We start from the raw sequence: 14,541 nt of genomic DNA, 5'->3' as shown, positions 1-14,541 counted from the left end.
CTCATAGCTGACATCTCACCTGTAGAGGGGCTGGGTACTGGTGTTGCCTTTGAAAAGTGATTTCAGCGATGACTGCCCCCAAATCCTTCCTGGCCTAACTGGGGCACCTTGATACCCTCAACTGAGCTGGAGAGGGCCAGCTTCCATTCCCTACCAGGCACACTTCCGGTACAAGAAGCACTGTCCACTCCCTGTGACCAAGGGGGTGACCTGCTCTACGCTGTTCCACCTAAGACACATTGCCACTCACCAGTGTAACCGGATTGCGTGGAGGAAGGCTGAGAGACCCTCCATAATCAGCAGGATGGCCACAGTCAGGGTGGCAAAGGCGGTGAAGATGAAGAACAGTGCGAACCCTCCAGCCAGACTCCGAACATGCAGGCCGATGTGGATCACCATGGTCCAAAGTACTTCCGAGAGCTCTGGGGAAGGAAGGGGCAGACACAAGGTGCAGTTGAGGAGAGTGTGATCTTTTCATTTTACTCTGCCACCATTTACCTGGTGAGTTCCTTGAAAACTGAATTTCTAGCCCTGTCTGTCCTAAAACTCACCCCGTAGACCAGGCTGGGTTCAAACTCACAGATCCACCTGCCTTTGCCTCCAGAGTGCCGGGATTAAAGGCATGCGCCAGCGCTGCCCATTGAAACCTGTGTTCCTGCAGTTTGGGCAGCATCACCCCAAACAGCTAACCTGAGTAAGAGTGGACACACCTTATCTGCACTCACTCTTGGAATCGGGAGCTGGACTGACTCCACAGAAGCTCTATGGGTTTCCATGCTGAGGCAGCCTCCACTAATCTAAGGGCGTTGGGGGTGGGGCCTGGAGAGAGCACACTCACGTGCATGCGCCAGGCTGAGGGCCCACAGTCGCAGATAGGAGGCAGTGTTGGAGATGCAGCCCAGGCAGTACTCGATGGTGTGGATGGCCTGGTGGACCATGGTGTCCGCAAAGTCAAACTGGCACGGGAGGAAACCATAGAGGAGATATCAGGCTAGGAGGGGGTGTGCAGGAGGGGAGTCGCCCCCGGAGCCCACGCCAGGGCAAGGGACATATTTCTTATAGCTGACGTCTCACCTGTAGAGGGGCTGGGTACTGGTGTTGATTTGAAAACAGATTTCAGCAAAAGCCTTCCTGGCCTAGTTTCCAACTAGGGCACCCTAATACCCTCTCAATACACGACACTGTATCTTTTTGTTTGTTTTTTTAAACAGTTTCACTGTGTAGTGGCAGGCTGATCTTGAACTTGGAACCCTACATCCTTAGCCTTCTTGTACTGGCTTTGCAGTGTATGCCACTGCATCAGGAAATGCCTATCTTTTCATTCTTGTTTTATGTTGCTCTTTCTTAAAGACATATTTATTTATTGGATTTTTGAGACAAGGTTTCTCCATGTAGCTCTGGCTGTCCTGGAACTCGCTCTGTAGACCATGCTGGCATTGAACCCAGAGATCTTCCTGCCTCTGCCTTCTGAGTGCTGTAATTAAAGGACTGTGCCACCACTGGCCTGCCAGACTTATTTTTATTTTATGTCTTATTTTATTAGTGTCTTTCCTGCATGGGTATCTGTGCACGTGTGCATGCAGCACCCACATAGGCCAGCAGAGGGCATTAGATCCTCTGGAACAGGAGATAGGAGTCTGTGAGCCTCCATGTTGGTACTGGGAATTGAACTCAGAACCTCTGGAAGAACAGACAGTGCTCTTAACCACTGAGCCATCTCTCCAGCTCTACATACTGTACCTTAATGAGACTCTTTTCAACAATTTTTTCTCACCCTGATGGGATCTGATCTCCACAGTGGGATATACTGAGTCAAGAATGATTATTATTATCTTATTATTTTTCTGTTGCTGTGATTAAATACCCCAATAAAAGTGATTTAGGGGAAAGGTTTATTTGGCTCACAGTTCAAGGTGTAGTTATCATGTTGGGGAAGCCAAGGCAGCAGGCGCTAAAAGCAGCTGGTCACATCCACAGCCAAGCAGCAGAGAGCAATAGATGCAGGTGCAGTTTGCCTTTTATTCAGTTCAGGACCCCAAGCCCAGGGAATGGTGCCACCTACTTTTAAGCTGTGTCTTCCCGCTTTAGTTAGCCCAACAGTGATAACCTCTCAGACACGGTGAGAGGCTTGTCTCAGGTGACTCCAGATTGAATTGCAAGTTGAATTTAACTATCAGGTGTACTCAGCCTAGATCCCACCTGTACTGGAGGCTGTAAGGACCTGCCGGTGGACAAGGCCCAGAGGATCCCTGCCTTACAGTGGAGCACCTGTGCCTGGAATATGGCAAGGGCAGGCAGGGAGCTCCCAGGCTTCACTGTCGGGCAGGAAGCTACTTGCACACTGAGCTCCGAAGCCTCCTTATTTACTCTTTCTAGCCTTTTGAGACCTAGATAACTTCCTTCTTCTGTGGCTTCTGAAAAGGTCACCTAGGGAAATTTTGCCAAACGCCCACAAACCCCTACATGAAGAGCTACTCGGGAAATAGCGTAGGTGTGGCTGGCATGGTGGCTCATGCTATAATCCTCATACTAAGGAGGCTGAGGTGGGAGCATCATGAGCTTGAGGGCAGCCTGGACAGCATAATGTGACCCTGTCTCCAAAAAACTGCAACAAAACAACTGTGCTGGGAGCTTAGGGATGGAGCTCAGTGGGGGAGCACTTGCCTAGCGCCCTAAGTCTTCAGTACTGCGCAGAAGCGGGGTGGGTAGAGCTCCAGGTCTGGAAGAAATTCTCCACAGTTACCTTTTAGGAGCAGTTTTCTGAACTTGGTATGTTCTAGAAAGCTCAGGTGGAGAAATCAAATGTCTGCCATAGACCAGGCCATAGTTTTCTTTGTAAGATTACTCCTCCAAGCCCAACACAGGATGGCCAGCTCCAGGCTCCCGAGGCTCTGTCAGCTTCCCACATCCTCATGTCTCGGCCTGTCTTATGCTATAGTCTCCATACTGTATTAAGGGGCTGGGCTGCCAAGTCACCAGAGTAGGGCCAGTAGGAAGAGGGGGTCATTTCCAGCAAGCTTCCCTGGGGAAATGCCTCACTTCCTGTCATCTCTGTCTAACCTGTGACTTTCTGGGCTGTTCTCTCTGTAAGCCTCGCACTCTGAAAATGAGAGCCCTTGTTATGTTATCCAGAGCTACCTCAGTCCTGCAATGCTAAAAGAACACTAGCCCACCCCTGCTGTATGAAGTAATGGGGAATTAAGTCTAGAGCTCCAAGGAGGCCCAGTCTTTATTCCTGGGCTCAGCGAAAGTACAGTGCTTTCGGTGTTTCATTCTACCCAGTTTTTTCTCATTGAAAAAGGAGAACCACAATCAGGATATACTATGTGAGAAAAAGGGCATTTTCCATAAGACAAAAATAAAATAAAATAAAATAAAATAAAATAAAGGGCGCCAGGTATAGTTGTGGAGGCCTGTGATCCCAGCACTTGCAAGGCAGAGGCAGGATGGTGAAGAGTTCAATGCCATCCTTGGCTACATAGTGAGTTCTAGGCTAGCCTGGGCTATAGGAGACTTTATGCCCATCCCAGTGGAAAGGAGAGAAGGGGGAAACCTTCAGCTCTTGGAAGGTTCCTGTCATTCATCACAGGCCCAACACACTTGGCAACTAAGATGTGACGATGTGACAGCAGGTCACTCTCCACCTTCGTTCTGCATTCTGTCCCAGCTTCTGTCTGGCCTATTTGTTCTTCACCCTGGCTTTTACCCTTTCTCCTCAGAATGGCTTTTCTTTCTTTCTTTCTTTTTTTCTTTTTTTGGTTTTTCGAGACAGGTTTCTCTGTGGCTTTGGAGGCTGTCCTGGAACTAGCTCTTGTAGACCAGGCTGGTCTCGAACTCACCTGCCTGTGCCTCCCGAGTGCTGAGATTAAAGGCGTGGGCCACCAACGCCCGGACAGAATGGCTTTTCTAAGATGGCTGCATCATCTCCCAGGGGTTAAATCTAACAGACACTGTACCCTGGCTGTACTTTGTGGTGTCTGTCACTGGGGGCTGCTCCCTAAGATATTTCTTGTCTCTTGGTCTTCCTCCTGACATTCCTTCCTCTGCACTGCTGCCATTCCAAGATGCCTGGAGTCACAGCCTCACCCCTAAGTCTTTCCTGTAGGACTGACTCGGGCTCACTGGGCACCCTGGGAGTGACTCACACAAACGCCTGTCTCTGTGCTGCCCACCCTCCGTTGGCTATGCTGTGTCTCCTGGTGTACCACAGACCTCAGACTCAACCTCACCAGATGAAACACAGCAATCTGTCCTCTGGTCCCACCAACACTCGCTCACTGTCCCACACCCATGTCAGAGCCTTCCCTTCCAGCTCCCTCCCTGAGTTATATCACTACAGGATGCCCTCGCCTCCAGGCCTTGGCCCTTCCCTCCCAGTGTAATCTACAGCTCTACTCCTGGGGTTCATGCACCTCAGCTTCACTACTCTGACGCTCCTTGTTGCCAAAACGAGGCAACAACTACTGTCGCGCTCTGCCCACCCGTCCTCTCATGAGTTCCCAAACTCCCACATCAGCCCCAGCAAAGCTGAACCGCGGCTGAACATGGGCTTGGCCTTCATCTTTCTAACGCTGCAGATGCAGTGGGTCTGCTCCTTTTCCTCGCTCCCTGCCTCCAGATACCCCTGCTTGGCCAGCCTCAACTCAGGAGGAGGAAGCTAAGGGAATCCTGTCAGGTGCCCTCTCTGCTCCCACAGCACCCTGGCCATACATCCATCGTGGTGTCCGTCTCCAGACTGTCTCCCTACCTTGTCTAGAAGATCCTGAAAGGCAAGAACTAGTTTTCGTCTCTCCATTTCTATAGCACTAAACACAGTGCGCACACACACACACACACACACACACACACACACACGTGACTGTGCAGACAGGAGCATGAGTGTGAATGAGCTGATGAGAGCGGCTGGTGAGAAGACACAGCAGGGGGAGGGGCCGCTGACCCTTGTGGAATGGTGCAGCTTCAAAAATTTCCCAGATAGCAAGCAGCCTGGGTCTGGTTTGGACCTGGACTGTCTCCTAGGACTAGGGTGCAATTGCCCTGCCTGGAATAAACACTTGTTTACATCCAAGCAATGTAGGGAATTACAGAAGTAGGCTGTACTGCTTTTTAAGAATCTGTTTTGTTTTACAATAAAGCCTCATGCAGTTTGCAGCAAAAAAAAAAAAAAAAAAAAAAAGAATCTGTTTTGTTTGAGATCATTATATAAATGTCAGTTACCTAAACTTGGCTGTGGACAATCAATGCTGGACAAAGAAGCCAGGGAGAGATAATTCCCTGAGTGTGATTGGTGGTGGGGATACACACCACAGCCTATCTTCTTTGACTGTCCACCTCCTAGGGACATGGCTATAAATGAGGACATTGGAACTAGATAGTTGACTAGAACATTCTGCCGGTGATAAAGGTACTGGTACATAATGAGGTAGACATTTGGAAAGCAGTATGGTTGGAGGTGGTGATACTAGGAGAGGGCTAGGCTCCTCAGCAACACGGAATCCCATTCATCGCCCCCCTCAACCATGCCAGGAGGCTCAGCCAGCAAGTATGCACAGACACCTGGTCCACGAGTGATGGTTGTTGTTGATGCAGGCAAGAGAGCCTCCCCAGCCATCAGGGAGAACAAACACTGCCTGTTTTGACATAGAACAACAAAGGCTCTCCCACAGCCATGCACTGCCCCTTGGAGAGACCAGGAGAGGGAAGAGAACGGTTCATAGGTACAGGCGTGTTAGAGAGAGTTGGGGGAAGATGTGAAAGGTTCAGGAAGGCCTTTTACAACCCATCCAACATCTACATGTTGGTAAACGAACGACTGCCGAGCTACAAGGCCTGGTAACTCTAGATGTGGCCTGAACACTAGCTTTCTCTCCATTCTGTGACTCTTTATGTACTTAACATATGAAGGCCTTTCATGCAGATGGATTGCCTTTCCCTAAATGTACCTAAGAGGCAAAGCTCATTTTGAAAACGGTTCACTTGTCAACCAGGTCATGTGACGCTAGAACTGACTCCAAGCAAGGGTCTTGTGGCCCTACGTCGAAGCACCACCAAGCTGATGCGGCAGCAGGAAGAGGCTGGCTGCATCTTAGACAGGGAGGAAGGGTCAGCTTTGCTCGCAAGCACTCAGAGGAGCGGGGTGGGGACCACTACCCCAGGGGGCAGAGCAACCAGCACATCACAGGAGAGGAAGTGGAGGCGCATGGAACTTAATCACGCAGGCAGTGACTTCAAGAATGCCAGTGCAGACATCACTTGCAGCTTCTTCAAAGCCAGTTTCAGAGGTATTAGATCAGCAGTCAACAACACAAGGACAGAGGTGACCGACATGAGATACAGTTAATGGAGATGAACTGTTTCAGAATGCAGGCTCACAAACTGGTTAGAAATGGCCAATGAGATGCAGGATGCATGGCGCCATGTGTGGCCCCAGGGTGCAGTGGGGTTGGCAGAGTGAGCACAAGGATGGGAAAAAGAGAAGCCCCAGATAGACACAAAGGCTTTGGTCTTACCGCTTCGTCCTCGGTAGGCTTGAAAACACAAATTCACACTTAGTGGGAAGCTGTACCACACACAAGGTCACAAGCTATAAGCACGTGCTACGGACTGTTTTGGGAGAGGATGGCTACCGGGGATGAGGTGCTGGAGGCACTCTTCCTTAGCATTTACGCAGAGGGGAATCACAGACTTAAGATACATATTTATAAAGGCAACCCCCCAATGCTTGAAGTTAAAAAAACAAAACAGAACACACACACAAAAATAATCAAAGTGGCTAGACTGAAAAAACGCAGCCTGGGTCGCTCATTGCTGTTTTATTTGCTTTAAACATATATAATGAATACGTGAGAATTACTAGTTCAGTTTGGATGCATTGTGCCACAAGTGCTCAGGCAACGAGAGTGAATTTTAAATAGCCGAAATTGGAAGTGTCAAAGGAAAGGCTAAGCTGGCCTGATTCCTTTCCACTCTCACTCTAAAAAGAAGACAGATAACATTTTTTAAAAGCTCTTAAAAAAAACAAACAAAACCCCCTGGATCAAGAATGTATTGATGGGGTAGGCCTCAAAAAGAAATACTGAGTACAGCCAGTAAGCAGTGTGACTAAGGATTCCTGGGAGGATCGAAGGATGGAGAAGCTATTCTAAAAGCTCCCAGGCTTCTGGTAACAAGAGGTGGGATGCTGGGTGCTGCCTGAGAGGAGGAGAGCAATTAGTAACTGAGGTCACATGCAGCAGACTACAGACAGGCGGAATTCAAGACGAGCACAGCAAAGCTGCACGGGCTCTGTGGCTGTACCTGGAGATTAGAGCAGGCCCCTCAGGGCAAGCTGTGGCAGCCTAAGCAGGCCTGACAGTGGCCAATCATTAGTGGTTTTATTTTTCAAGGAGATGATTGAGTAAGCCTCTTAGAAAACAAGACTAGAGCTGCCCAAGGTAGGAGAGGAAGCCCATACCACTGCATCTTACCTCTTCTGCGTCCTCTGAGTGGGTGGAGAGCTGGTCATGCTGAATTATCTCAGCATCCTCCTCTGTGGGTCCGTTGCCCACCCTGATCCCACCAAAGTTGAGAGTTCCCTACACAGATGAACAGAAAGAGTAGTGTTCGCCTGGGCTTTAATGTGGCACTCTGTGAGGTGGGGAAGGGTGATGGTTAGTACATACAATCCTCAGAGAGGAATACATCCTACCAACAAAAGCAACATCCACTGATTGAACAAGCTAAGTAAAAACCAATAACTGTCCCACCCCAACCACCACCGCTCTGGCCCCCACGAGGGGCAGCCTGAATTTACCACCTCATCCGGCGACACCAAGACGGAGCAACCTTGCCTTGGTCAACACTAACAGAGTTCTGCAGGAATGAGGAGCTGAACACGAACACACTCTCATAGCAAGTGCAGCTGGATCTGTAAGTCTGCAAGGGCCTATGTGTTGCCGGAACTGAAGATTAAACTTTCCAAGTGGGATACAGGGGGACAGATGACAGCAAATGACATGATGGGTATACCCTGGTCTGATATGCTTTCAACAGGAGCTCAAGGCTCCCAGCATCCTCTACCAGAAATGTACTAGGTCTGCCTAGGAACAAAGGATTCCCTAGGTCAGGGAAGAGAAAGCAAAACAAAGCAACATTCTAACAGACACTCATTTGTGTAAAATAAACCAGAGACCCTTTTCCACCAGAGGGTTCTAGGCAGAAAGAAGGGGGCTTGGGAAGCAGCCCTGAATAATTTCCTATGGGTTCTATCAACCCAAAGCTGAGAACTGCTGGCCTGCATCTCGAGCTTTCCAGTGAGCTTGAACAATGTGTAAACAGGGCTGGGAACTCCCTGTGGCCCCTGCCTTAGTTTCACCTTTTGGAGCTCCTCTTTTACTACAGTTCATTGACCAGTTCAGACCCCAGTGTTTATGTAGATAGACTCCTCTTTTCTTATAGTAGCTGTCCTACAAGGCCGGATATAGAAGCAGCTACAGGAGGAGCATTTTGGAAACTATCTTTTCTTTATTTCTTATTTTTTTGGTTTTTCAAGAAAAGTGTTTCTCTGTGTAGCCCTGGCTGTCCTGAAACTCATTTTGTAGATCAGGCTGGCCTCAAACTCAGAGATCCATTTGCCTTTGCCTCCCGAGTAGTGGGACTAAAGGTGTTTGCCACCAATCCCAGCTGGAAGTTACGTTTTCAATAGATTCTCAAATGCTATGCTCAGAAAGTATGTACTTAGTAGGTCTAGGGTGGGGTACAGGAAGGCATTGCCCAAAAGTGGTATAATCATTGCAAAGGGTACACAAAAATACAAAACACATTGCACCCATGGAGATTCAACAGTCCCATTGCTAGGACATCTATATTTACAAAATCCAGTAAGATACATATGTATTAGGATATTCTCTGCATTGTTATTTATAATAGCAAAGAACTGGAACAAGTACCACATCCATCATCACGGTGATTACATAATTTCAGCATATCCAATTGATTCTAGGGAACGCTGGGTACCATAAAAAGACTGGGGAGTACTATGAAAACAACCTCTAAGATACACCAAGAGGTGGAAGAGTGATTCAGTTTAAAACAGTTCCTGAGCCGGCAGTGGTGGCACACACCTTTAATTCCAGCACCTGGGAGGCAGAGGCAGGTGGATCTCTGTGAGTTCGAGGCCAGCCTGATCTACACAGTGAGTTCCAGTTCCAGGACAGGCTCCAAAGCTACAGAGAAACCCTGTCTCAAAATACCAAAAAAAAAAAAAAAAAAAAAAAAAAAAAAAAAAAAACCAAAAAAACCCCCAAAAAACCAAGCAAGCAAGCAAGCAAACAAACAAAAAATCAGTTCTTAATATAAATCACCTTCTGTCTACATACTGTCTACACGTGTATTGACAGATGACAGACACGTGCTGAAAGCAAAACCCCTATCTGTTAACAATGTCCTGGAGAGGATAATGATGGGGACTGAGGTCTCTTCCTGGTTATTAGTACAGTTCTCCAGCCAAAATGTACCCTTTCTCCCTCCCTCCCTCCCTCCTTCCCTCCCTCCCTCCCTCTCTTCCTAGATTATCAGGGCCATGGAATTATGGGCCACTTTATTTTATTTTTTTCTTCAACTCCTCTGTTTTACCCAGATTCAGAGTTTACCAGGTGATTCTGATACACAATCGGGTTTGGGAATTGCTGAAGCCTAAGCATTTCTAGACTGGGTACAGATGGCACCTTGATATCTCCAAAGGGAGGACTCTAAGCATTTATTACAGAGGGTGCAGGGGAGACGCCATTGTATCTCTGCCTGGGTAGAGGAGGAAGGCTTCAGAATTCAGAATTCCCCAAAAGAGGCCATTTCTGAAGGTTTTCCTAGCCAGCAGAAGAATCAAGAACAGACAGGAGCTCCCAGCTAGACTCTAATGAGAGCACAGGGAACAACATGACAGACACATCAGCAAAGACTAGAAAGGAAAAGCTGAACAGTGATTAATGTCACTTACAGAAACAACCAAGGAGACAAGGAGCAGAATAAAAGCAGATCTATGCTCTTAGCCTCAGCCCCTGGAGGACAAAAGTTCAGGGCCCTTCTTGGAGGGTGGTCAGCCTGACGCTGTTGGCTGCTCTCTAGGGAGAGATTCAGCTATGGGACCAGTGGCTAAGAAGACCATGAGTGTGAAAGCTTCCAGATGAGCAGGGCTTTGCTGTGGAGTTTATCATGGAAGATGGCACCAGACTTAAAGGCATCAAGAACTTCTCGGATGCACTTGCAATGCTGAGATAGCAGCAAGAAAACTACGCAGAAAGAAAATCGACGATGGGCAGTATGGGTTCCTACTTGAAAACAACTTCAAATAGCAAGATGAGAGTTTCCTCTGGCATAAGCATGCACTTTCCTTAAAGGAGTATATGCTAAATAGACCAATCCCAACCAGTGAGATGGAAAATCTAGAATGCTGGACTGCATAGGTACTAGTGCATTCTAAGATTCTGGTGAAGAAACGGTTTCTTGGGACAAATGCTCAAATGCCTAACGTTCAAAGCGTGGTCACTGGATTGAAAGTTAGTATCAGACGAGGGGAAGGTCCAGACAGATGGATTTGGTTGCTATGACAGGTGTGCAGCATGCAGGAGACACACGTGACGGGGGTGGGTGGGTGGCTCAGTAAAACAGCTGAGTACACAAGGGCTTTGGCATCCAGGAAGGGAAAGAGAGACAGACCTTCTTTAAGGAAGGCAAGTCATGGCCAAGTAACCTTTAAAGATGGACTCTCAAGTACAGAGACATGGATGAAAAGAAGCCCCTCTTCCTCCACGCTGAAAACTTACCCCACATGTGTCGCAAAATACAGACACAAAGTGCCTGAGTGCAAAAGCTGCTGTCTTCGTGTAAGATGATGGGGCTGGAGGAGAGACAGCAGGCACTTTGCTCCCGAGGGGAGGACTGTACTTACACATCTGAACAGAAACTTAGTAGGCCAATGGTAAAGATGATACCTGAATCTATTCCTAAGAGGTGGAAGGCTCCTCTGCCATCGTCTCAGTGAGCAACAAGGACACACTTCTTGAGAGCACACGTCCCACGCTCTCAACAGCGTTAAAAAAAGAGTTCGGCCGCACTGTCTGCCACCTCTTTAAACAAACATGGGCTTTGCTGGAGTTAATTGACTCACTGTTGCAGCCGATGCTGCCTCTAGTCCCTTTTGGCTCGGGGTTGGGCTGACTGGGGCCTCCACGGGTTGCCCTTCCTGATAGTGAATGGGAGAAAAGAAGAAGGGAGAAGAGAACGAAAGAGGGGGGCGGGGCAGGGAGAGATGAATGGAGGGCACATGAAAGGATGAAGATGGTCGGAAAAGGGAGAAGGAGGTCTTGTAACTCAGCTGCTCTCCAAAGGGAGGGATCATCTCACAGCCATAGGAATCATGCAACAAGATCTCTTGGGTTTTCTTCCCAGGCAGTGCAGTACGTAAGCGTTGTTGGATAGTCAGAAATTACACGCAGTACCGAACAGTTGGCAAGCTTAACTTTGTGTGTATGTGTGTAGAGTTGGTATACACACATACATTAAGTAAACACCTGTTTGTGCATATGCTGCTTTTTAAAAGAAAAAAACAATCACTGTGCTTCAAATCAGACCCCTTTCCCAGATGAATGCATCATGGTCTCATTAAAAAATAAAAAAATGTCTTGATGTCAGTCCTGTGGCTGCCCAGGCAAACCACATGAGTGAGTTTGCCAGCTGCGGCTCTTCTAACCTTGTTTGGGCTGACACTGCATCTAGACAGGCCCAGGCCTGGGGTCTGCTGAGGAGGCCATGACTACATCATGAGCAGGAGAGCTAAAAACATGATTGATTCACTCCAATCCAGTCACTTGAAGCTGGGATTCAGGTGTCTGAGCAACAAATACATAGTTCTCTCACATTGGCAGGCCTGGTGTTCATGCTCATATGTAACACAAATTCATTTTAAGAATACATGCATGTGTGCACAACTAATTATGTCCTCTGAAACTGCCTTGATCATGAACAAGGGAAAAAGTCTAGTAACCTTCGCTACAGAAATATACTCACCAGATGCTTCTTCCTCAGATACTGATGGCGCAAGATCAGTGGCTTAAACAGCAGCATCCAAGGGACACAAAGCATGGCGACCACGATGAGGAAACACTGTATCCCTTTCTGCAAAGTAAGAGACAAGTTACTTCACAAAGCTCACCAGTCACACCATTTCCAACTACAGCATGAATTTCCCCCCAAACAGTATTTTCTTACTGGTCTGTGAATATTACCTGGTTCTCAAAATAATGAGCAGGTGCCATGACAAGCCCAGTAATTGTCCCCTAAAATGGTAGTTCTAAACTCTGCCCACCCTCCTTGACTCATCGAATTGCTTGAGGCAGGTCCTCATTATGTATCTCACCCTGGCTTGGAAATCACTGGTAGCCCAGGCTTGCCTAGATTTTTGGCCCCTCCCATATCAGCCTTCCGAATGCTGGGATTACAGGTCTGTGGCACTCAGCTCTACAATTTCCACCCTTTATAGTAGAATTATAGCGAGCCCTCCCAAGTTAAGAGGGGTGGGGGAGTGATTTGACTTTGTATATGGTAGCATGAATTGAAAGCCTAAGAAGAATGTTTTTAAGGCTTTCTTCAGGTCTGAGTTACATGTGGCTTTGTGAGCTGGGTAGCCAACTACAACACCCCTCCTCTGGGGCTGACATACCTGTCCAGAGTACAGCATTGCATTACCAGACTCTGGGTAGGAGAAGAGGAACATGTTTATGAAGTGGATCAGGAGGCTTGGTGCAGTCTTAGATGAGTGGACATCGTAGGCTGTCCACTTGTAAAAGATAAGGATGACCAGGTAGCCAAACAAGGAGGACATGAAAATTACTTCAGGAATAAAACCAAAGTAGATGTTCAAGGGCTTCTTGAAATAGCTAAGAAGGAAAAGTGAAAATGATATTAAGAGTGAACAGGCCTATGGTGCTCCTTCACTGACGGAAGTGCTCAATAAATTTCTCTACACACTGTTCCCTCAGCTCTGTCACTTTAAGTAGCAGCCAGAAGCACTGGAGACAACAGAGACCACACCTCCAAATTTCTGGCCCTCAAATCGCTTCAGAACCAGCCCCACCACTCTCTGAGGAAACCTAATATATGGACACATTTGTAATTTTGTGTGAATTACACATCAAGGAAGAAGTAATGGGGTTGGAGAGATGGCTTATTAGCTATGAGCATTTACTACTCTTGCAGAGGACCCAGGTGCAAATTCATAGCACCCATGTCAGGCAGCTCACAACCTCAGCTGACTCCAGCTCCAGGACATGAGATGCCTCTGGCTTTGAGAGCACCTACCCATGTATACATACTGCCCATATACACATAGTTCAAAATAAAATTTATATATATACTTTAAAAAAAGAATTCACTTAGGCTTGGGGTCTAGGTCTATTTTTAGTGTCTACCTGGCAGGTACAAGGCCTGAGTCAATCATCATTTTCAACAACCAAAGAATTCACTAAATCCAATGAAAATTGCTGCGTCTTTCTTTCTTTCTTTTTTTTTTTTTGTTTGTTTTGTTTTTCCAGACAGGGTTTCTCTGTGGCTTTGGAGCCTATCCTGGAACTAGCTCTTGTAGACCAGGCTGGTCTTGAACTCACAGAGATCCACCTGCCTCTGCCTCCCAAGTGCTGGGATTAAAGGTGTGCGCCACCACTGCCCAGCTTGCTGCGTCTTTTTTCAAACATCTTTTTTTTTTGCACCTATAAACGGTTAAGGAACTAATATTAAGCCTCATTTAAGACCACAATGTTTGTATAATATAGATTGCTGCTACAGTACAGAATGGTGTTCTGAGTTTGATTCCTCTCCAAAGGTGTGATGATAACTTCTTTAGGCAAAATGTTATCTGAATAAATAACACAGTCTTCCGATGATAGAGGCAGGGACTCACATGTGGTTAAAAAGGCTCAGGCTGACTCCAAACAGCATGTGGATGATCCCAAGAATAACAGACATCTTCATCTTGAAGGAGTTGAGGAAGGTCAGTTTATTGGTTGCGATGTTCCAAATCTGTTACAATGCAGGAAAACCAAAAGGTACTACACAAAGAATAATTCTCAAGTGGGAAGACACTATCCATCTACCTAAAAATACCCTTTTGTTACGGAAAATTCTAAATTTTTCCAAATAAGGATAATACTAAAATAAACTCTTATCTACCTAGCAGCCAGCTTTGAGCATTTCCATCAATTTAATGACTCAGGCCAACCAGGCAAGCACTAGCCCATCGAGCTAAGCCCCAGCACCACCAATGCTCCATCCCCTCAGTGTGCAGGGATTACAGACATGTGCCACCATGACTGGACCACTTATTTTTTAAGCATCAACTGGGGGCTGGAAAGAAGGCTCGGTGGTTTAGAATGCTTGCTGCTCATCCAGGGGACCTGGGTTCATTTCCTAACACCTACATGTTGACTCACAACCGTCTGTAACTCCAGTCCCAGGGGATCCAATGTCTTTTGGCCTCCTCTGGCATCACACACGTATGATACATAGACATAT

At 47.3% G+C, this 14,541-nt stretch overlaps 1 protein-coding gene across 5 annotated transcripts in view; it reads right to left on the bottom strand.

Annotated features, from left to right (window-relative positions):
- Positions 1–14,541, bottom strand: part of Atp6v0a1 (ATPase H+ transporting V0 subunit a1) — a 57,132-nt gene that overhangs the window by 7,883 nt on the left and 34,708 nt on the right. For 4 of the 5 annotated variants that reach the window (XM_035447324.1, XM_035447323.1, XM_035447321.1 and 1 more), the window contains 6 exons: positions 13,931–14,049; positions 12,695–12,911; positions 12,043–12,150; positions 7,467–7,574; positions 839–956; positions 251–422 (listed from right to left, as the gene is read on the bottom strand). In XM_035447324.1, the coding sequence (XP_035303215.1) occupies positions 251–422; positions 839–956; positions 7,467–7,574; positions 12,043–12,150; positions 12,695–12,911; positions 13,931–14,049 (842 nt within the window). Of the gene's footprint in view, positions 1–250; positions 423–838; positions 957–7,466; positions 7,627–12,042; positions 12,151–12,694; positions 12,912–13,930; positions 14,050–14,541 lie in introns of those variants that run through there. The other variant, XM_027428126.2, reaches the window with a different exon arrangement.

This window comes from Cricetulus griseus, chromosome 7, assembly GCF_003668045.3.
Source record: "Cricetulus griseus strain 17A/GY chromosome 7, alternate assembly CriGri-PICRH-1.0, whole genome shotgun sequence".
Classification (NCBI taxonomy): Eukaryota; Metazoa; Chordata; class Mammalia; order Rodentia; family Cricetidae; genus Cricetulus; species Cricetulus griseus.
Note: the sequence above shows the minus strand (reverse complement) of the source record. Positions and strands in the feature narration are given on the sequence as shown.